The sequence below is a fragment of the Phodopus roborovskii genome, unplaced genomic scaffold (genome assembly GCF_943737965.1).
Source record: "Phodopus roborovskii unplaced genomic scaffold, PHOROB, whole genome shotgun sequence".
Lineage (NCBI taxonomy): Eukaryota > Metazoa > Chordata > Mammalia > Rodentia > Cricetidae > Phodopus > Phodopus roborovskii.
Genome location: NW_026126525.1, coordinates 16,838,874 through 16,863,981, shown reverse-complemented (window position 1 = coordinate 16,863,981; position 25,108 = coordinate 16,838,874). Strand labels below are relative to the sequence as shown.

At 36.0% G+C, this 25,108-nt stretch overlaps 1 protein-coding gene across 1 annotated transcript in view; it reads right to left on the bottom strand.

Annotated features, from left to right (window-relative positions):
- Positions 1-22,391, bottom strand: part of Tmprss11d (transmembrane serine protease 11D) — a 44,559-nt gene extending 22,168 nt beyond the window's left edge. The window contains exons 1-4 of the mRNA XM_051198603.1: positions 22,313-22,391; positions 15,361-15,513; positions 12,076-12,194; positions 4,863-4,930 (exon numbers count right to left, since the gene is read on the bottom strand). Coding sequence (XP_051054560.1) covers positions 4,863-4,930; positions 12,076-12,194; positions 15,361-15,513; positions 22,313-22,391 — 419 coding nt within the window. The remainder of the gene's footprint in view (positions 1-4,862; positions 4,931-12,075; positions 12,195-15,360; positions 15,514-22,312) is intronic.
- Between the last annotated feature and the right edge of the window lie 2,717 nt (positions 22,392-25,108).

The window sequence follows — 25,108 nt, the reverse complement described above, 5'->3', positions numbered from 1 at the left end:
ACTTTTGTATTATTTATATGCTCTTCTTGATGAAATCATCTTTAAAAAATTCAAGTGGGAACTTATGTGCGTAACAGTGGACACTAAATGATATCTTACAATACTATCTCCCAAATTTGGTTTCAACACAACTCACTGTAATCGCCATACAGTATAACATTTTGAAATCAGAATGCTACCACCATGAACTTTTCATAAACTATTTAAGTTTCTTAATACATCGAGTCCAAAAATCTTACTGTTTTAACTGGGTTTTTGTCAAGATTAGATATGTAAATTGAAATAAAATTTTGGAAAGATTGCATGGAAAACACTAAGTACATTATAATAAACATTAGCTGTTTTTAGACTTTACCAAGTTGAGAAAAATACCTATTGTCTGAAACAAACTTAAAAATTGATGAGTTCAAATTTTTTGAGTTAAAACAACAGGTTAATTTTCAGTTACATAGACCCACTCATCTGGTCATGACAACACATTTATAGTCCTATGTTACGGTTTTGTTTCTGTTGTGGTTGATTGCCAAGACTCATTTTTTTCACAATGAACTTGATATCAAAACCTAGATAAATTCTACTTTATTTCATACCAATAATGTTAGGTCTAAAGTAGGCTTACAAAATGCCAGTGCTGGTGACAGTGTCCTAAACAGGTCTCTGACTGGGTAAGCAGAAGGACTGTTATTATTTATATAAACAGAAAACAAAATACAGCATTCATTGGGAATTTTGTAAGTTAGGTTTCTATTTATCATGAAAACTACTACTTCCCTTATCCATCCCAAGGGTCAACTGCTCTAGTTGTCATACAACTTATACCATCTCCAAGGTCCCCATTCTGCTGACCAGCATATAAAATTGGGTTGATTTCCTAAGAAATTGATGTTCTCTGTCTCCCAGACAACAGTTTGGTCTTATACTGGAAAATCTTTCTTTCTACTCACAAAGTGATCCAGGTTGGTGGTTTTATTACACCCTCACTTACAAATAATTAACACCATGAACCACCTCCACCATCTGCTGTTGGCTTGTTTGTGTACTGTCTAATTTTCTGCCAACTAATCACAAGCTATAGGCATCTGTGAGAAGGGAATCTTTTTTTTTTTTTTTTTTTAATATTAGAAAGAGTTTATTTGGGCTTATGATTCCAGAGGGGTGAGAGTCCATCATGATAGGGAGGTAGCAGGCATGGCTGCTGGACTAGCAAGATGAAAGCTCTCACCTTGAAGCCCATGCACAGAGCAGAGAGCAAACTGGGAGAGCCTCAAATCTTTAAATTCTCAACACCCCCTCCAAACACTTCCTCCTAAACTTCCCAAACAGTACCGCCAACTGGGACCCAAGTGTTCAAATGCCTGAGACTATAGGGAACATCTCATTCAAGCCATCATAGCTGTCCTGGGCTACATAATGAGTTCAAGGCCAGCCTGGGCTGCATATGAGACTCTCTCAAAAACAACCACGCAAGAGACAAAGGACCAGTAAAGCCAGTAAAGTTCTTGCTGTCCAAGCACAACAACCTGAGCTTGGACACTTAGAAGGGAATCTTGATTCAGAAAATGTTTCCATAATATCAGGCTTGTAGGTTATTTTCTAAATTAGTGATTTATGTGGGAGCGCCCAGCCCATTATGGATGGTAACACCTCTGGCTGAGAGGGTCCAAGGTTCTGTAAGAAAATAGGCTGAACAAGCCTTTGATGAGCAAGCTAGTAAGCAGCACCCCTCCATGGTCTCTGCATCAGCTCCTGCCTCCAGGTTCATGTGCAGTTTGAATTTCTGTCCTGATTATCCTCAGTGATGAACACTAATGTGGAAGTGTAAGCCAAGTAAACCCTTTCCTATGCAGGATGCCTTTGGTTATGGTGTTTCATCACAACAGTAGTAACCCTAACCAGGACAGTTTGCTTCTGTTTGGGAAAGTACAGTTGGAAAATTTGGCTTGATGTCTCTCATACACATTTTGTTTTCCTCAACCCATATCAAGTGCCAGTTCAAACAGTAGATTTGTCCTGAGAACTAATTTAGTGTATTTTTTAACATAAAAATTCCCAACATTTTCTGGTGCTATTCATGACTCTAAGTTTCAGTAATTAGCTGTGGTGAAATTTCACTGTTGCCACTCTTATGATCGGCCAATTTAGATGGAGCAATAGACACTGAACAATTACAATTTATATGATGCTAAATCTAAGCAATTTAAAAATGCTATGCAAATGTTAGATAAAATGGTATGAATCTCTTTCAGATTCAAAACTGAGCTCACATGATAGGAAAATTTCTAGTGTCAAAAACAATCTGTTAAGTTATATATTCTAGAAAAATTAATATGTTTCCATTTAACAATTCTATAGCAATTCGAGTTGAGGGCTTGGGTGAGTGAAACATATGGACTTGGCATTTAGATTTCAAGCAACTGAACACTCTAGTGGAAGCATGAATTCAAGAGAAATTAAAACCTGCTCATCAAAAAGGAGAGGTTTATCTATTTCCAAAGCTCAGCTACACCTTAGGGAAAAAGACATTTTATCCCTCAGAAAATTAGGAATCATGAACCTGGGCACATAACATTTGTGTTTGTATTGACAATACTTATGTATTCTTAGAATCTTCAAAGTATTAAGAAGCTGAAGTAAAAAGGGACAAGGGAGCACCTTGAAATGCTCAACACAGTATCACCAGTGGAGAAATATATTTGAAGTGGTTAATGATATAAAAGAAAGAATTATAAATATGAGAAAAATACATGATTTTATCATCCCTCTCCCCCGAAAGAGCAGATATGTGGAATGTTGTGGTTCATGCCTGTAGTCACAGCATGCAGGAGAACTGAATGAGTCTGAGGCCATCCTGACCTGTAAAGTAACACTTTATTTCAACAAAGCAGAAAAAAAGAGCAAACAGACTAACAAAAGACCTGGTAAATCCTTGTGATAAAACAACCAACAAAACAAACAACCGATCAACCAAACAAAACGTTCCTAATGAAGTGATAGCTTTCCAAGTCGTTTACAAAGAATGTTGGTCAAAGCTAAAGACATTCAGTTAAATGAGAGGTGGATATGAAAAAGTCAGAGTCTAACAACAGCTAAAGAATGAACACAGTCAGACATTAGGAGACACAGGAAAGTCCAGTGAATACTGAGGCAACACTAATGAGGAACACAGACCAGAGAAAACAACTGTAACACTAGGATAGACAGTGAGAATTACCCTGAATTCATAAATACGTGAAGTCTCCAATCACAATGAGTCTGAAGCACACTAAACAAAAGAAAATAATTCAAGTACACCAATAAAACTAAACTCAAAGGCCAAGAAAGGATTCTTCTAAGGAAAATAGAGAAAAGACTAGTTGAACATGAAGAACAAACAAAAGAAGTTGACTGAGGCTACTTAATAGAAAGGTAGAAGTCACTATGTCACAAAATATTCTAGATGCTGAAAATCACTACCTTAGAATTTTATGTTGATAATGAATGAAGGTCCAGGTCTCTAAATTCATGTGAAAGCCATGTAGAGGTGGTAGCCTACCAGTAATCCTAGTCCCTGGGAAGCAGAGAGAAGGAACACCAGACCAAGATGACTGAACAGATCAGCTTGAAAGGCAAGCTCCAAGTCTAGAAAGAGATCATCAGTGTAAAAGGTGGACAATGATCAAAGAGACACCCATGTATCTTCATATACACATTCACATGTATACACATACACCTGCACAAACATGTGCCTGTACACAAAAATACTGCACACCACAGTCATACATCTGTAAAATGAAATGAAGGATAACTAGAACATCATTGATAATAATGATCAAGACTACCAAATTCCCTGAATCATTTTGAAGAAAGATAGGGAATTATACTAGTTCTTGTTCATATTATATTGATAGTCACTAAAATAGGATAACAAGAATGGAAAGCCCTCAAACTAGTAAAAGAAAAAAAAAATGAAGAAAACACAGTCATTCATAATAAAGTAAGCCAGTAGGAAAAAGAATGATAAACAAGGAAAAAATAAATAAAAAAATTATTTTTCTTGGATTCTGCAATTTGAAAGCTGTTAATAAAATTAGCAAGAACACCTTGTATTTTGGAGTGTGGTCAGAAGAGGATTAGTGGCAAGTGGGAAGTTAACAAAAGGAATAAAATATGGATGGCCTTTTCCATTTACCCCTCTAGTGTTTGCTGAAAAGTTTGAGCATTACAAACTAGTACAGATACAACAAATCACCCAAAGAAATGCTCACTGAACAGATAGAAATGTGTCTGTAGTTTCTTCCTCAGCCTTAAATTCCTCATCAGGAATCAATTTAACTGTAATCCTGCTTTTTTTGTGATTTAATTATTAGTTGAGGAATACTTCATGCAGATTCCCAAAGCCTGTATGCTGCCACTTCTATTGTTAGTCTGCTTCAGACTTGTCATTTATTTTTATTACAATATCATCCTTTTATTATATCATTCTGGGCAAGTGAAGCCAAAAACTCACTTCTGGTGTTGTCATGGTGTGCTGATCTTGGATGAATACATCCCAAGTTTAAGCAACTCAAGGAGGCACTGCTTTCATAGACTGCATTATGATATCCAGTGGATTTACACACTAGCATGGTCCTGTTACTGTCCCCTCACACCAGCTTTTCTTGTACCCATTAAGAATGTAGTGATATGGTTATTTATAACAATAGCAGAATATGCAGCATTTTACTTCATTTTTTTAAAAGATGGCCCCGTTTTCTTACTATTTTTATTTTCATCTTATTGTAACAATCACATGAACATGCCATTTAATATCCGTAGTGTAAACTGAAGTCAAACATACTATGCTGCATCTTTGCAAATATGGTTTTTGATATTCATTCACTTACCTCAGTTTGACAACATGTGTTCTGATAAAGTCACTTCTTAAATTTGATTCTCGGAATGCATCAGTAATCTGTAGAAAGAAAATGGGCAAATATCCTCTTTGTAATTACAGTCTCTCCTTTCTATTTTAGTGCCTGTAACATGGGGCTTATATGATGAGAAGTAGAAATTTATCAGGTGAGGTCTGGTCAGTTTTATCACAGATAGCATAGAACTAATATAGGGAGATAGAGCAGCCTTCTGATGTGGTTCCTATTTCACAGTTATTAAGCAGAAATGAACTGAGCAGGGCATGCCTTCAATACAAATCACTCTAACTACATCAAATGTGTTACTTCATGAGACCTTATGATAGATGATTTTCTGGTTGTGAATGAGGTAGTTGGGATAAGACTCAAGTCAATATTAGGGAAATCCTTTCATATGACTTGATATGTGTGTGGTCCATAATGATCATGTTTTAAGTGGATGTAAACAGTTAAGGCTAATTTGATTAAGTCCAATTAGTGATGAAAAATCTGAAGGGAGGGTGAAAAGCAAAGAACAGTGTTTTCCCTGTTACTTTTTTTTTATTCTTGCCTAATCTACAGTCATTACTTATTAGCATTTGTTGATGAGTTCTTGACCTAAAAACCTTAGCTATTTCCTAGTAGGGGTAGTTGTCTTAGGTATAAAGTTCAGTTTCACAGCTAACAAGGAATACTTTGTCAGAATTCTCCTGTGGTACAATGTCAGGTACATTGAGCATTTACAATGGAGAATGAATTGCTCTCCCTTTCATGAGCCAGTTGACCCATGTATGCCAACATGAGATAGGAGAGATGAGGAATTAGGCAGCATGCTGGACTTTACATTTATCCAGGATTTGAAGTGAGCTCTTATTCAGCTGATAAAATTTATATGATTTTTATAATACCATAACTTTTAAATATAAATTCCCATTAGCAGTTTAATAGAAGAATCATTGATATTGACAAATTTGTTTTTCCCCATACAGACCTTAAATTTTCTTAGACAGTGAAACTTTAACCTTATTAAAATGATTCATATTTTCTTTTTAAAAAATTAAGGAAATACAGAAACTTTAAAGGAAAAGCAAAATGTACTAAATTATATAGTGTGACATGAACTATTTCTATCATTTAGTGATCTAATGTGATTTCAGTTATTTATGTAAAAAGACATGTTACTATGTTTATTAAGAGCTTGAATCATAACTGCTCCTTCCCAGACTATTCAGTAATTCATTTTATACTCATTAGGTTTTACATTCGGTTTTACTGATTTTTTTATGGAATTGGGGAAAGCCAAGTAAATACTGAAGAAGAAAGGATTTTGTGTTTTTCTAATAGTTGATAGTTTCAATACTTTTCATGTTATAGAATATTCTTCTTAGGAGACCTACTGTTTTCTGGAGGAAAATGGAGGAGGGATGGATCTGGGGGAGAATGGAGATGTGTGTGTGTGTGTGTTGGGGGGACTAGGAGGAGTGGAAGGAGGGGAAAGTGTATGAAATAAAAACAAATAAATAAAAAAAATACTTTAGCATTCTTACCAGTCATATTTATGGTTTTTAAAGACTAATGTGAATCATATATTATTTAAATAAATTCCAAAAATTAAAACATAAATAGCCATCACCATATAGTAAGTCCTATAAAAGCATTGCCCCATTTTTTGCCTTTAGAAGGGAAGCACTGTAGCTGCTCTCTGTGCGTTCTACAAATTACTTTCCCAGTCTGTTAACAGCTGAGGTTTGTTCTTCTGTTATCTGTGAGTTGAATAGTAGAGATGATGTGTTGTGGTCTTCTTTAACATCTTTTATCATATTTTTTCAGTGTCTTGGAAGTCAAAAATTTAGGAAGTATAGTTTTCGAGGAATAAAGGAAATAAGTCATGTGGTCATGTGATCTATCTACTGTAACACTGCTCTGCAAGTGTGTGTGTGTGTGTGTGTGTGTGTGTACGTGTGTGCATGTATGTGTATGTGTGTATGTACATGTGCATGTGCAAACTTTTTTTACTGCTCTTTATTGAGGAAATGGAGGGGAAGTAGTTCTGAAGGAGAGGGGAGATCAAGCAGACATAGGAGGAGAGTAGAGAGCTGAAACTGTGGATACGATGTATTGTGTGAGAGAAGAATCTATTTAAATTAAATTAAAAATATTAAATTGTAAATAAGACTAAGGTAAATCAAAAACAGTCACTTTCCCCCTTTAGTTTGGAGCATAGCTTTTAATAGCTGAGCCTTTTATTCCTTTCTTTAAGAAAAGGGTTGTGGTCCTTTAAGAAAAGGGTTGTGGAATTCATACTTCTCTGCTCTCTTTCTCCCAGTTCATTCCCACTGTCTTTGTTATAGGAATGCTACTATGCAAATTTTGAGGAAGGTAATAGTTCTGGTTTGCAGAGTCTTATTGCATCTTGTTACCACCAAGAAATGGCAATTCTTCTATTCAGTCATGATAGCCTGGTTTGAATGCTGATTCTTCCTGTGAGAATTTACTCTTCTATAGAAAGATACATAGATATATTAACTATGAAAGTCATGCATCAAAAATTCAAGGAAAAATTTATATATTATGTTATCAAGATGAAGTACGTCAAATGTAAGTTGGTATCGATGTAGGTAATGACTGATCTTGTGGAAGAGAGCAAAGGACAGAAGAAAGAACAGGGAGAATTTATCATGTGATAAAGGTGATAATAATATACATCATATGCATCAGAAAAGCTCCCCCCCACAAACAAACAAACAAAAACCCAAAACCCCACAAAAATCAAGCAAGACCTATTGAAATAATTTTAAAATGTGCTTATGGAGAAATGTTTATATAAAGTATTGTGATCCTATATGCTATAATATTTATTAGGTATTTTCAGTGTTGTATTTATGAATCCATTAATATTTAAACACATAAAATTAAATGAAGATGTATTTTTGAGGAAAAGAAGGTACTAGCATATATTTAGCTCTACTGTAAGAAAGGCATGTGACCAGGCAGTGGTGGCTCACGCCTTTAATCCCAGCCCATGGAGGCAGAGGCAGGTGGATCTCTGTGAGTTTGAGGCCAGCCTGATCTACAGAGCGAGTTCCAGGACAGGCTCCAAATCTGCACCAAGAAAGCATGTTTTGAAAAGCCAAATAAGAAAGGCATGTATGGTTATTTTTGTGTTATGGATGCAGTTTGCATAGGAAGGCAGCTCAGACCTTGAAGTGGTTAGTACTAGATGTGTACCACCATTGGGCTTTTATGTATGTTTTTTTTTTTCTTCTTTACATTTTATGTGTGTCCTGACATTTTTGTTTGTTTGTTTGATTTTTGAGACAGGGTTTCTCTGTATTGCTTTAGAGTCTGCCCTGGAACTCACTCTGTAGACAAGGCTGGCCTCGACCTCACAGAAATCTGCCTGCCTTTGCCTCCCAAATGCTGGGATTAAAGGCGTGTACCACCAACATTTGGGTTTCCTGACATTTTTACATGTTGTGTAGAATCTTAATAAAAACACTAAATTACCTTCATCTTAATGGTAAAAGGTATATACATAATTTGTGATTTATGTGTTAGAAAATGAGATTAATTTAAGGATGAAACAGTTTATGTGTCTATATGTATGTATTTTAAAGCACTATTTTGCAAAGATATATAGTATTACTCTGTTCTCTCACTCTCATGCCCTTTTTCAGGATTTGTGGATTTCTTATACCATTTTTTTTCCTTTGGCTTCTCTCAGTTCAGCGTGTGTTTGGTTAAGGTTGAGCTGACCTCACATATCTGACCTAATCTGTCTGGAACTGAATGACCCCATTAAGACATCTGCTGTGTCAATAAGAAGCTGGGTCCTGATCCCCACAGTGAAGCTTGATACTTTTGGTATTTAGCTAAGCACAGAAATACTACATAGCATTATTGTGTAGATAGGAGGACTTCTCATGAATAACCGTTTATGGCGATCTCTCTCCAGGTTTGGATCTTTGATAGCTCCAAGAACTTTTGGATGTTCGTGGGTTCAGCACCAAGCAGATAATTCTTAGTACAAATAATGTAACTAAACTCTCTAATTTTTGAGAATGATTCGAATGGAGAAAGCTGTAAGGGAGTATTGGTGTGCTCAAGGTGAGTTGTAAGTACAGTGTTTGGACCCTTATTTCTTTGCATTATACAATGCTGTTAGAGGCATCTTAGATTAGGTCGAGACTATTGTGTTATGCATGACAGCATTTTTTTTTGTGTAAGTATGATTTAATTACAGGAAACAAAGACATTTAATCATTTCCCTCTGCTAGTCCTGAATATTTAAGTGCCAAAGTAACACATCTTTGCATTATATATAGGCATGTTTGATTTTAAAAATTGCTGTTTAAATTGCTAGCTTGAAGTTAATTTAAAAAAAACAAAAGTCAAATAAAGTTTGGCTTGAGAATTTCCAATAGGTTTTAAAATAGTTCTGTGCTGGCCAGTTTTATAACACAGGATACAGTCATTTGAAAAGAAGGAGCTCAGTTAAGAACATGACTCCACAACATCAGGCTATAGGCAAGCCTGGGATTTCCTGATTAGTGATTGACAGGGGAGGGCCAAGTCCATGTGGGTGATGCCATTCGTAGGCTAGTGGTCCTGGGTTCTAAAAGAAAGCAGGTTAATCAAGCCATGAGGAGCAACCCAATAAGAAATACTCTTCTATAGCCTCCAAATCTGCTCCTGTCTCCAGGATCCTCCCCTGTTCTAATGATGAGCAGTTATATAGTGGTATGGGTAAAATAAACCCTGTCTTCCCCAAGTTGCTTTTGGTCATGGTGTTTCATCACAGCCCTAAACATGCTTTAGCATTTTGGACTGCTGACTTATGTGGAATGCATTATCATTGACAATGATCAAATTATTAATTAACCCAAAGATCTTGCAGATACTTAGAATTTTGTTCAATCAAATATTCAGCCAAGATTAAATCTTTTTGTAAAAATTAACAGTAATATCTATCTCATTAGTATGCAATATTTTATCTTTAATAAATGGGATAAACATAGACACACACACACATATATATGTATATATACCAACTATCATCAAGGTATATAAATTAACTATTCCTTTCATGGTGAACATATTTTTCTAGCATCTATTACTTTATGTGCATATTTGAAAGTTATTTATGATTTGATGTTAGTAAATGTTTGACTTGAGTCTCTAATTTGTTATATTACATACTGAGGAATACATAAATATTTCTTATGACAGCCTGGTGTGATGACTCCATCAGAGGTAGGCAGGTCTCTGTGAGTTCAAGGTCATTCTGGTCTACATTGTGAGTTTCAGGCCAGTCAGAGTTACATCATAGTGAGAATCTGTCTCATTAAATTAAACAACACACACACACACACACACACACACACACACACACACACACACACACACCAAACAAACAAAAAAACACTTCTTAGGACAAAAGGGGTCACAACTGGAAAAAGTTTAAGAAACTCCACTGTGTTGTGTGGTTACAGGAATACATGAATGTTGAGAGTTTAATAGAGAGGGCCTGATGGACAGAAACTGAAGCTCTTCAGTGAGAATTGTAGCTTGCTTTGTGTTTTACTGCTCAAACATCCATAGTTTGGCTCCCAATGAAATTCGCCTCTAAGTTGTCCAACAAGTTGCTTATTCAATTCTGCAGCAGTAATAGTACTCATTGAAGATTAACTTCTGATTCTCAGAGTGTGATTTGTAGACACGGTGTCAGTGCTATGTTGGAACTTATTAAATATTTGAATTTGGGGGACAGATCACCAAGATTTATTGACTTGAAGTTGAGTTGAGCCTTAATCTGAGGCTTAATGAGATTATCAGATGGCTGTTTCACACGCTTTGGGTTGATTTATATATTTAGATCTTTCAAAAAAAAGGAGATTAGGGTAAGTGAGCATCCTTAGACTGGTCAGCTCTATCCCCAGACTGAAAGCTACCCAAGCTTTCTGCTGATGGATAAATGCCAGGGGATTGCTTGTCAGGACAGGGTAAGTAGATAGAGATGTCTTTATGCATGAGGCTAGTCTATCATCACACCAATATGGTATCCTTGTATGGTGAATGTATATTGTGTGTGTGTGTGTGTGTGTGTGTGTGTGTGTGTGTGTGTTTCTCTTTGTAACAGCCTTGGTTGTCCCAGAGCTTGCTCTGTTGACCCGGCTGGCTTTGAACTCACAGAGATCTACTTGCTTTTATCTCCCAAGTTCTGGGAATAAAGGTGTGTGACACCATCTCCTGGCTGTGGGCTGTGAATGTATCTTTTAATAAAAACCCTATCTAAGACACTTGGTAAAAATAACTTTCATGCAAAAGGATTTATTTGGCTACAATTCCATGTTAGTTACAGTTTATCATTCTAGAGAAGTCAGATGAAGAACTTTATGTACACATCCACAGTCAAGGGCAGCAAGCAAATTAATCTGTGCATGCATCTTGTTCTTTGACCACTTTCTCTACAAGACCCGAATTCAGGGAACAGTTCCACCCACAGTAGGCCTGTCTGGTCTCATCAGTTAGTGTGATCAGAACAATTATCCACTGATAAACCTATTCACCCCCCTGATCTAGATAGTACTTCATGAAGACCCTCTTGCCACATGATTCTAGGTTGTATCATGCTGACAAAAATAGCCATCATGCTATTTTATCATCCTTAACTTACTTATATCTGCAAAATCCCTTGCATATATCAGGGAGTATGTGAGAGGCTTTGATACATAGAACATATACATTTCTGAGGGGCCATTAGGCTGTTCGGTACATTTCTTCATCAAAATATTATCAATAAATTACCCACATTGTCTCTCAATTAAAACAAAACCTTTACATGCTTACTTTACATGCTTACTTGAATAATGAAAGAAAAGAAGAAAGAGTGAAAGGAATATAATAGGGTAATCCCAGTACTTAACCACACAAAGACTTTCAGTCTTTGAAGTCATAATCAAATAAAGTCCAAATTTATTTATGGCCTTCCTAACCTTGTTACAATTATGACTGATGAAAATGTGACGAAGAACCACTATACTGGCAAATTAAATTAACTCGGAGAAAGCCACTTCTCGTTTCTCAAGGCAAGGGAAGATGCAGAAAATCTAGTGACATTATTGTATGAAAATATTATCATCACATTAAGCTTCTTAGTGTTTTTATTTTATGCAGAAATAAAAAGCAAAGATTAGTATTAACCTACCATAGATTCAATTCTTTCACTCAGATGCCTGTATTCCTGTGTAGCCGGGGAATTTAATGCCTCAGTGTATTCAACATTTAGGATTTGAAAGCTGCTGTGGTAAAAATAAGTTTTCTTGTCTGAAGAAGAAAGGAAGTCATGATTACTCTAGTGCTACTAAGCAGATTGATTTTCATTTTGTACAGTATTATTAGAAGTTATACAATTAAAATAGTATTCCTTAAGAGAAAGAAAACTCCATATATAATACAAATGTATCAGGTTTATTTTCTTTTGAGTTTTTTAATGATTGACAAATCTAAGATTATTAAGGTAAAAGAAATTGGACTAGAAATAATTGGCTCTTTCAAAGTTGTACAGAGTACAACTAATTTTTATTAGTAATATGCCTAAACAATATTTTTATTTACTCACTCAAGTAACCATTAATAGATATCCATAGTATGTGATTGTTCATTGGTTAAAGAAAAAAACAATTCAAGTAATGGAAAAGTTTAAATTTTTCAAGTACCCTTTTTATAAAATTACTTATTTTATGTGTGTGTGGTGTATGTGTATATGTCCTGTGTGCATGTGTGTGTGCATGTACGTGTGTGGTGTGTGTGTGTGTGTGTGTGTGTGTGTGTGTGTGTGTGTGTGTGTGTATTGATCAATGCAAAGTGTCTTCTTTTCTTTTTCTCTGCCTTAGTCTTTTGAGATAGGGTCTTCTAATGAACCTGGAATTCATCGCTCTAGTTAGACTGCTGGCTGGAAAACCCCAGGATCTGCCTATCTGTGCCCACTCTAGTTACACATACATAAATTGGGCCCAGAGTTTACATGTTTGCGTGGGCAGTTGACACTTTATACACTGAACAACCTCCCCAGCCCCTCAGGCAATAATTTTCATAGAGAAATTAGTGATTTGACAATTTTCCTGGAATATTCACAAGTCTTGTCTGGCTGTCTATTGTGAGTTTTTTTTTTTTTTAACCAAAAGAGTCTTCTATAATAAATATTCAGTGTAAAGATGTGAAGAATCCTTAAAATACACATATGTGACTTAGGAAATTATGAATATGGATACAACTTAGCACAACCTCTTGAAAAAACCCCTACTTCCCTCTGATCATTCACACATGTCATTCATAGAGAAGTAACTATAACAAGAAAGAGCTAGCAAAACTAGAGGTAAAGAAGTTTGTTTAAATTGGGGTGGGCAAGATATTTTTATTTCATAAGTGGTCACTAGGATAAGATTTGAATATGATTACCTGGGTGCTTCTTCATATTTAGTGTGACAGTGTGGTGTCATTACTTGTGATATTCATTAATTTAATACGGAGCTCAATGGTATTTCTTTTTCCTCCATCTATAATTTGTTTGAAGGTTAACTTCATGTAATTTGATAGTAAGATGTGACTAACTTAATTCAGTTATAACCTTTATGTTTGATTACCTGAAATAATTATTCCTCATTACTGGTTTTCTTTAGTATTGATATTTTTATTTTCAACCAATTTTGACTTTTTATAATAAGACATATAATAAATTGTGTTTTTTCCTTTTCTATACATATTCATACATATTTATTTGCACACCATACATGAGGTTTAACATAATTATTCCTAAGATAAAATCAAAGTGTATTTTAAGGGAAATGTTATATGCTATCTAATAATGTTTTCTATATTAAAACCTCTGAAATAATATTAACTATTATATTATTTATATTATTATACAATTTATATATATATGATTCATTTTGTGTATTAAAACTTCTGAAATAGTATTTATGAGGATTTTAAAGGAACCTCTTTATATATATTTATGTATATATTTCTTACATTAATTTTTCTTATCCATGCTATCTAAATCAACTAATGATATAATATAAACTATTTTAAGAGTTAACTAATACTAAAATTATATATTTGATTTAAAATTTGTCATTACAGCTTGCTATTTCTCAGCAACAAACTTATCTATTGATCATACTAGTTGCTTAGCTTGCAACACTGCTTTCAGGAGATAGTATGGGTTATCAAACACTTAGTCACATCTGAATTTCATGTGTTGAGACTCAGTGTTGTTTGCAACATTTTACTTTCATGGTTTTATCAGGTTATTACATGAAAAAGGCAGTCTTAGTGTTAACAAAAGCAAAATCATCAAATGTCAGCAGGAAAGAAGTAGTGAGAGATTTTATTTTTCAGTCTATAGTGGTTCTTATCTGTGTAACAATGTGTGTTATATAAAAAAGGTAGGCTTTACTTCTAGGTGCCTTCCTTCTCCAAGGTCTATTAGCCATTGGGCTATGAGGGCAAAGGGGACAGAATCAACAAGCAAGCAAGCAGGACCTTGTCTGGTCTGTAGTAAGATGGAAAGTGCCTTCCAGGAGACAGCTTCAGGGTTACAGCTCAGTTTTATTCCCAAGTGAGAGGAGATATAAAGGCTGGGGACAGTGTCTGGGCATCATCTAATTTGCATTAAACAGCACACTACTGTACTACTGTCATAAGGCTCTGTATAAGGCAGCTGGATCCTATAGCAAATCTGCTTACATGATTTCAGATTGCCATATGAGCAGCAGGGGTGAAGTTTCTGCAGGTTACTGTGTCAAGGGTCACACTAGAGATAAATCAGGCATCCAGACCTAAAGGCATTCTCCAAATAAGGTCAGGCAGAGAGCAGGGAACCTCTGCCTTGGAGAGGGCATGTGTGAGTCTGGTAGTGTTGGGGGATCACCATGTTGCTGAGCTTTGAGACAGCTGCCAGGCCATGGTAGACTGCAAACTCTGACCAGTAGGATCTTCCAGCATTTATTATTGTTTAGTTTGGAGTTTTGAGGGGGTGTTTCATACAACCCAGGATAGCCTTGTATTCTCTATATAGCTACGGATTACTTTGAATTCCTGTTTCTCCTACTTCCACCAGCCAAGAATTGGGTATATTTTGTGTATTTTAAAAATTCAAAGCATTACCCACCTCCTCCCGAAAGAACAACCAAGCCAAAATACCCCCACAAAAAACAACAACAAAAATCCCAAACAAACAAACAAACAACAAATCAAAATGCTCATTGGGAAGAAATATATATATATATGTATGTATGTATGTATATGTGTGTGTGTGTGTGTGTATATATATATATATATATATATATATATATATATATATATACATATTTAGAGGAGAATTCTAAACAATATTACATCATGTTAAAAAAGAGATATAGTCATAAGAAGAAAGACTATGTTTTAAATCTGAGACTATATTTAATTATTTAATCTGAGTGGTACTTACCAAAAGCTAAGAAGTGAATAAGTAGACCTATAGTCATAGCCAGGATCAATACTGTTGTTATGACAATGAAAGCCACTACAAAGGGACTGAAGAACCTTGACTGTGGTGTCACTGGTCTTGGCCTGAGAACAGGAATCAGAGAAAAGAAAGCCACTCAGTTCACTTGGAAGTACATACTGTGTGTCCATGACTGACTTTCTGGGTCTCTTAGCTTGCCCAAGAATCTGATCAAAGAAGCTTAGTAAGGAGTCAACCCCAACCCACCAGGATAGGATGCTTGATGCTCTTAATACTTTTCTTTTCAGGTTTTTTTTTTCATAGATCTGTTGACTTTTTGAACTTCTGACTTATGGTGTAAAATTACATTATCTTTTTCTACCAGTCAGTGTACTTTTTTTTTTTTTTTTTAAATTATTATTTGTGCTTATGAGAGAGGGTCTTACTATGAATCTCTGGCTGGCTTGGAATTGCCTGTGTAGACCAAGCTGGCCTGCACTCATAGAAATCCACCTGCCACTGCTTCCTGAATGCTGGGACTAAACATATGCAATTCGATGCCCATCCCACAGTTGGTATGCTCTTAAGATTAGCCACTAAAGATTTTGTTATTCTGTAAGATTGCTCCCAATCTTGGTACTATCACAGCAATCCATTTTAACTAGTGCCATAAACAAGGGTGTGCTGAGTAGAGACCACATTGAGGGTGAAGGAAGAAAGAGGAGAATGGTGGGGTGGGGTGGGTTTGAGAATTAGAAAAATAACTTCCTTCAAGATGTTACTGCAAGATGTTACTTCACATTATTACCAATGATGATGTGGATAAGGAAAGTAGCAAGAGCCAAGTGGTTCTCAATCTTCCTAAAATTGCAACCCTTGAATACATTTCCTCATGTGGTGGCCCCCAACCGTAAATTTAATTTTGTTGTTATTTCATTACTGTCATTTTGTTACTGTTATGAATCATAATGTAAATGTGATAGATATGTGGAATATCTGATTTTTGAACACTGGATTAGAGCCTCTCCAACAACAGATGATGCATATGATTCATTTTTTCCTTAAAACTTCATAAACTGCACTATAGGTTAACCAATTTGTATGAATATACTATCTCATATTACATCAGGCATATCATTCAGAACAATCTGATATACTGTCTCCATCCTTCAGGAGAGACATGACCATGGACACTCCCATGGGGAAGTTGCCAGGATAGCTTGTTTGGGTAGTCATGTTGTTATTTACCTAAAGAACTGGAAGTAACTGTGCCTATCTCACAAGGCTATTTGATGATAAAATGAGGTTATATAAGACATGATAAAAATATATCTAGTTAAATAGGTTAATCTGTGAATTCTTTCAGAATAGATATTTTCATGCTATTGTTTCTGATGCTATAGACTCTAGAGGGCTCAGGAATACTTTGGGGTTTGTAAATATTTATGATATTTATGAATACTTATTGCACATGTAAACTCCTGGGTATGTTTCATACTTTAAAACCTTAACAGAACTGGGACTCAGTTACATTCAGGTAGATTGTAATCTGACTTCCATATTTTAAAATTTTTTTCTATTTCCCTTTGGACATTCTGAGGTAAAAAAGGATTATTCTTTCTTCTACTTTTTTTCTTTCTTTTTTTAATTTTACAAATTTTTATTTAAATTTGAAACAATCTTATTTTACATGTCAAATTCCAGTTACCTCTCTCTCCCATCCTCCCATGCCTCCCACCGAACTCTCCATCCTATTCCCCATCCACTCCTCAGGGAGGGTGAAGCCTCATTAAAGTCTGCCAAGTCATTTGCCTGCAGGGCCTAGGCTCTCCCCTGTGTATCTAGACTGAAGGAGTATCCCTCCATGGGGAATGGGCTTCCAAAGTTCATTTGTGCACTAGGAATAAATACTGGTTCCACTACCAATATTTTAAGGTGATCATTTGTTTCTTGACTTTAGGTTTCAAGGCAGGATTGCCTTGCAATGCTTGAATTATATCCAGATAACAGATTCATAAATGGTGCTCTTCTCCTCATAATACATTCTCTGTATATCATGTGCTGTGGATAGGATCAGTGACAATTTAGAAGATGAAGGTAGATGTATATTTGCTAACTTGCATTTTTATTGTAAATTAAAAATATAGTCCTTATCAAATATATTATTTAATAGCTTTACCTTTCTAATCAATTTTACTTCATTTTGTTGCACTGGTGAAAACTGGCTTTCTGAGATCAATAGTTGGGAGAAAACTGCAATTTTGACATAAATGTTAGCATCAGTGAATTCACTTGTCATCTCAGTGAATTGTTGTTCTAGTTATATCCTACAATGGGCCACAATATCTGGGTTTTATCACATACAGACAGCTTACCTGAACAAGGAGGAGCTAATGGCCACTAGACTGATAGCTGGGAAGCCAGCATGGGACTGACTCAGGCCTCCCTGAATATGGGTCTCAGCCAGAAGGATTGAGCAGTCTAAGAGACCTCAGACAGTGGAGCCAGGATGTATCCCTGGTGCACAAAAGGACTTTGTGAACATATCCCCCATGGAGGGATAACTGCCTTAATCTAGAGAAAGGAGAGAAGCCCTAGTCCCTACTTCACATGACCTGTCAGATCTACATGATCCCAACTGGATGGCATTGCCCTACATATGGAATTGGGGTGGGGGGATGGGAGGGGAAGGTGGTTAGAGTGCATGTGAGAGGGCAGAGAGGGTAAAAGGGAGGGAAGAATGGAGGGAGGGAAGGGGGGAGGGATGGAAAAAGGGAGAGGGAACTAGGATCGACATGTAAAATAATAAATTAAATTAAAAAAATGCTTTGACTCCAAAATTTAAGTTGAAGGACAAGTTACTGGGGAAAAGGATTTCTATTTTTGTTTCCACAGAAAATGAAAAGATGTGGATTCTTCCAGACTAATGTGGTTTTATCAAGCCAGACTGCCTGAAACAGAGTACAAGCTGATCCTACATTCAAAACAGCCTTACAGACTACAGCCAGGATTTCTGAATCTTCATAGAATCCCCCATGACAGCGCCCCTTACCAGCAGGAAGTAGTTTGGAAAGAACAATGCCCAAATTCCCAAATATTGTGTATAAATGTTTGTTTTCATTTAATTGGACTTTGTTATATAAAATAAATTTTAAAAATCTGGGTTTTATGAGCTCAGTAAATATTAGTTATTACTAAGCAATAAGAGAGAAAAGCCAGGGTGAACCCCCAAACTCTCCAATGGGCCAGCCTTGCACAGATTAACTATGGGCAGACTGTATTTCTAGAGGTGAAATCTGGTATGGAATAAGGGGTAATAAAAAACAAGGAGTAAGTTAAAGGTCAGCAAAGCCTGACCATTAAAAACCAAAGGTTGGGTATAGCAGAATATCATTAGTAATCATTTTATTGATATTTTTAGAGCACAGTGTTTCGTTTCACCCTAGATCTCTGGTCTATCTAGTCTGGTTTGTGGTTACATAGGCAGTGTCAGGTATGGGTTTGTGCTCATGTGCCTTAGATCAAATAAGACATTGGTTGGCTACTCTCACATATTCGCTGTCACCATTGTCCTAGCATATTTTTCAGGTGGGATAGATTGTAGGTCAAAGATTTTTGTTACTGGGTTGGTGTACATGTTTCTCTTTCAGTAGTCTGATAAATATCTTCCCACACCAAAGAGATAAGAACATAGGGGTGAGGACTCTGATGCCTTCCCCAGTCATCATCAGAGAGCTTGCTCTGGCAGGGGATGGGGACAGATGCAGAGACCCGGACATTATGTGGAGACAGAGGTTAAATCAGAGATCTTAATCAAATTCCTATCCTCAGAGCTTGTGAAATCCCATAAAAGAGGAGACAGAGAGATTGTAAGAGCCAGGAGGGATGAATCAACCAAGCAAGGTACATATGAGCTCAGTCACTGAAGCAGCAACCAAGAGCCTACATGGGTCTGCATCAGATTATATAATATACATTATAGCTTTCAGCTTAGTAATTTATGGAACTTCTGATGGTGGGAATGAGTGAGAAAGAGTCAGATCTCTGCCTCTTGTACCTACTCTTGGGAAGAGTCCAAAAAGTAGTAGTTAGGGTGCTGTGTCCAACTTAGATATGTGTTTTGCTTCATCTTGTATTTTGTCATGTTTGGTTGTTGTCTCTTAGAAGCCTGTTCTTTTCTAATGAGAGACAGAAAGAAAGTGGATCTGGTGGGGAGGAGAGGTGGGAAGGACCTGAGATGAGCAGAGGGAGCAGAAACTATAATCAGAGTGAATTGCATGAGAAAAGAATCTATTTGAATAGAAGGAAAAGAATACAGCAAAATTTCTAACAAAACAAAACAAAACAAAACAAAAACTGAAGATTGGAGTCAGCAGAGGCTTCAGTTTGGATATGCCTCACCTCCCATAGGGATGATTTTGAGCCAACTTTGCCTTAGTTCACTGACAATATCTTAAACCGAGGAACTGAGAAGCACCATGAGACGTATGATTCAAGAAACAAAGGGAGTGGTGCCTAAATTACCTTAATCTCTCAAGCGACATTATGTAAAAATTGATTGTTCCACCCTGTAGAAACAGCCAAGGAAGTATCTGCTATGTAACTTACAAGTTTCTGCACACTACTGATTATAAAACTTATGGTAATTCCAGATGAACGGTAAGCTTCGTAAACTTACAGGGAGTATGTTTGCAATAATTTGTTTGAATTTTGACTTATAATGTAGTTGAAGTCTGTGTAAGGAAATAGTTTGCTTTTATTTCAGAATCTTAACCAGTAAGATACTAGGTGCTTGCATTAAAACAGAAAGGTAAACATTCAGTTATAATATGATCACTACGATTACCCAACTTCCTTTCCCCTATCTAGTTGCCCTTTTAATAGCCATGTTGTGAAAACCTTTGTGTCAGACATTACACATGTGCACAGGTAACTTTCAAAACAGTTTCATGAAGTCACTAGTAGAATCCATTCTGAATATTTGGAAAGGGAGGCTGAGAAAGTAAATTCTTCTTGATCAAGCATAAGAGAGCTGGAAATGGAAACCAAGGAGGTTTCTATGAAAGAACACAAACTTCCTTACATATATGTCCTAAGTTACCATTACTTGAGAGGACAGAAAAATGCTGTGTTTCTTGTATCTCTTGATCTCATTTTGAGAAAAATAAGGGTGACCAAATCCCTTGATTGTATTTAAAATATCCTGAATTTTGTCTTACACATTGTATATATGTATTTTATTGCATAGAAAATTTGTAATGCAAGGATTGATTTAATTTCATTTGAAAATATTATATAGAAATATTAACTTCTTCCATTGATAAATAAATGTGCCTAATATTTAGCTTTGGATTAATAAATTTGAGAATTAATTCACATTGCCTGCAAGAATGAAAGATCTTAATGGCAACACTTATTAAATCAGACTATTTTTCATGTTGGTGAACATTATGATATGTATTAGGCACTTAGGAATTAGAATCATTTTGTCCCTTTTGGCTATGTCTAAATACAAAAGGTCAATTCTTATTCTACTACCTAAGTCTTTTCCTTTATAATCTCTGTATCTTAACTCTAATTTGAATTACCTCATTATTGATATGTGAAATACTTTTTAACTGGTCTCCTTGATTTTATAACTAGTTAAATGTTTAATTAAAAAGATTTGGTGAGAGTCTATACTGGGCACACAATAAACAAAACCAAAACAACATATTAGCTGCAATGAGTTAAATGTTATTGTTCTTTTAATATTCACGTATTGAACTCTTACCCTCCAAGATGATGTGGCATTATAAGGTAGAGTTGGTGGGGGTGTCTAGGTTATGAAGAGAGAAAATACACTGACGGCATCAGTGTCCTGATAGAAGATCTCATAGATCTTTCATGAGAGTTTCAAGGCTATGATGAGAAAGTGGGCTTCCATAACTCAAAAAAATAGGCCCTTAACAGATACAAATCTGCCAGTACCTTGATGTGAACTTTGAGACTTTGAGATATAAATTTCTGCTGTTTCTAAGCTACCTATTCTATACCACTGCTTATTGCAGCCTTCATGGAATAAGGTCTAACCTTGGTGACAGATGTGACTAAGATAGTGTATAAAGCAAAGAATAAAACAGGAAGTGGAGAAATGAGTTTGTGTGAGGTGCTGAAAAGTTAGAATAGTCAGGAAAGACCTACAAAAGAGGTGACATTTGAATAAAGATGAGAAAAAAGTGGTAAAGTAGATATGAAGGCAACAGAAGAGTGATCTAGATAGAATGGGAGGCCCTGAACCTGGATCTACCTTGTTGTATTTTAGGAATAGCAAGGAGGGAAGATCAATTAGACTGATGTTCACGTGCATTGGAGGGTTGAGGGAAAGGGCAAAGGAAAGTATAAGCAGATACATTTAGAGATACTGGAAAAGAGGGTCATGTCAGAGACAGTCATTTGGGTCTGGGCACATTATAATGGTCTCCATTTGAGGGAGACAGGTATTTGAAGTTTTGAGAACAGAAACAGCATGAGATCTGTTCTTTTAGTAGTCCCTCTTGTTCCTGTTAGGGAGTAGTAGAGAATTTATGTTATCCAGAATTCAAGGTAAAAGATAAAGGTGTCTTAGATAAGATGGTGAGTGGCCAGTGGTCAGAGTCTAGGCATCTTTTAAATTTTGAGTGTAGAGAATTTGGGGGTGATTTTTCTGAAAGGTGAATATAGAATATTTACTTCTTTCCAATAAATGCCTGAAAATACTTTTAGGGATTTTTAAAAAGAAAAATCTCCCTTTTTCATCTCTCATTTGAAATGTGTTTGGCTTTAAGTTAGCATTTGAACTTTTTATATGACATTTAAGCTACATGATGGTCACCCTTGCCATTTCACCTTCTGCAGCATCCTCACCTACCTGTACAACTTTAGCCTGACTCAGTGTCTGTGTGTGATACCTTCCTGGAAAATGTATTTCAGTTACCTGGCTTCCTTATCCTTAAGGTAACTCGCACATCATTCTTCACCACTGAGTAGGTCTCTTCTTCCCCCACTGCTAGCATCATTTAATCTCATAAGGCTTGGTGTGTTTTTCTCCTCTCTTTTACAAGTTCACATATCAAGCAAAGATATTGCTGCCAGTTTCTGCTCCCAGAATACTTGCTCATGAAGTGTGCCCCCAAATGTTCTTAGTCTCTTTTCTAGTACAAGACTATGGAACTTACATAGCCATTATGACTGGGAAAATCAACCAATGACTCTACAAAGAAGATTTTAAAAATAATTTTGCAGTAGTTTCTAGGAACTTTTAAAAATTAAAGTGCTCAGTGTGCATTCTATCTTTGAATGGGTTGAGTACAAATAGAAATCAGGGAACAATCTCTCCCAACTATTAAATGCTCACCATGTGCCTGTGTCCTGGGCTTCCCTACATTATTCCATTTAATCCTCATAAACATGCCCTTGATAGATGAGGAAACAGTAGTTTATGGATTAAGTTTACTCAGCTAGTAAGTGACAGAGCTGTCGTAGGAATCTGGGTTTGTCAAGTTTGCTTTGCCAAGGTCCACATCAGATGGGAGGAGAGTTTCTGCTAATTATATGTTGTGATTAACACTCATCACACTCGCTACCTCTATTGTTGACATTAAAAGATGAAATAAAATTTGTATTACATGTTGGAGTTTGGAAGAATATAAGAACTATGTCCAAAAGAAAATACTTTATTTCAGTCAGTCTCAGCTCCAGGCTGATTTATTTGCCACAAGGCAGGCAATGGGAACTATCCAATGAAGTGGTTTACTTTTTACTTTTTTTACGTTAAAGAATGCTTTGTTTAAACAAAGTCTCATTTGGAAACTCAGTACTTTAAAACAGCTCATAGAGAATCTTCTTTATGGAAATAGGATGTCTGTTCCCTCTTGTATGAGTTGAATTCTTTCATTTGTTTTCTGTTCCATTTCCCTTGATAGCCTTAAGTACACATAGAATACTCTGTAAAAAGAAAGAAGGCAACTCTCCTCAGGATTGGGTAACTTGATGTTAGCCAGCCCTGGAGTCATGGTTTGTTGATATATTTGCTTATAGAGAATTCTCGGTTCATATGGAAAAGAAGAATTCTATATTTGAATGAAAAATCCATATCACTCTTTGTTAATATCTATTTTCTTTTAATCATTTGTATTCTTATTTCTTTTTATATTGAATTGCATTTAAATCAATTTCTTTTTCTTGAGGATGTAAACCACTCTATACACCTTAAATGTATAGGAGACAGGAATGTATATGAGAGCCTTTATGTTTTGGGAGAACCAGAAAAGGCAACTCCTTTAAAGCCGTGTCCTTTAGGTTGCAAATGGCTCCTCTCTGAGGCATTCAGCTTGGCAGGGAACATAGGCTTCACTTTAGCCCCCAGTCTTCCACTGAAAAGCCACACATTTTGTACACTGACCAAACTGCATAGCTACATATAGAAATGCAAGACACTGTTCAAATGCATAGCTAGATAGAAATGCAGAACACTGTTCAAAATGCACAGCTAGACAGCAATGCATGAGTCTCCTGAAGATGCTGCTTGGAGAATTAACCTTCTCATAATTACACAAAAGACAACCATGTATATGTGTTTGTGTGCATCACAACTCGTGTGTGTGTGTGTGTGTGTGTGTGTGTGTGTGTGTGTGTGCGTGCATGCATATGTGTATGAGATGAAGAGAGGGGAGGGTAAAGAGAGGGGAGTTGATGACAGCTAATGAATCCATGCTACCCATGAGCCTTGGAATATGAGTTCTGTTGCTTCATAGGCTGGTTAATTTGGCTTTCTGGAATTCAGTGTTTGGTCAAAATAGACAAATTGCTTTACTCTTAGGAGGGAAATAAGTGCCTTTTGTTTAATGCACAAGATATGCTTTCTAGGCAGTTCTTGTTTTGAGTAAATTATTTTCATATTCTGGAAGTTCTTTGGCATGCTCCTCTAATTATAATATCATCATTATTATATAATAGAACTGTGTTCTGTAGAAGTTAATAAAAATATTTTCATTACATCCTAGTTTTTTTTTTAAATATGTATATGGTGCATGTATATAATCACCTGATATATACACACAGCCATTAATACACATGTGGAGGTCAGGGGTCAGAAGAGGGCTTCAGGTGTTTCCCTTTCTCATTCTGTATAGAGTATGTCATTAAATCTGAAGGTCAACATTTTTACTAAACTGGCCAGCAAACTCCTGGGATCCTCTTGTCTATCCCTTCAGCTTTGAAGTTACAGGCACTTGCAGCCATGCCTGACTTTAAATAGGTACCAGTGATTTGAACTCAGATTCTCTTGTTTTCACAAGTTCTTACCCACAGAGCCATTTCCTTAGCTTTGCAATTATTTTGAGGGATATGCCTTAGGCTTATAAAATAGCTATTAAATAAAGCAATATTGTAGACTAAGTTCACCACAGTGAGTCTAGTCTGAGAAGGTCTTGGGACAGAAAGTATCTTTTGTGCCTTCTTATCTTGGAGTTAGGGCTTAAGCTTTGAAAAAGAGTATGAGAAGCCAAATTTGACTATAGTTATAATTTGACTGGATTAAAAATATATATGCATTACATAAACTTCTAGATGAAAGTGGTTGGCCAGGGATACATGCAAATACTGCTCAGTGTGTAGAAAATTTAGACAGCCATAAATTAATAATTAAAAACACAACACCATGGTCCTATTTTACGTATGCGAGTGATCAATGATTCAAGATAAGTGAAAGTTTACTGTGGCTTACCAATAG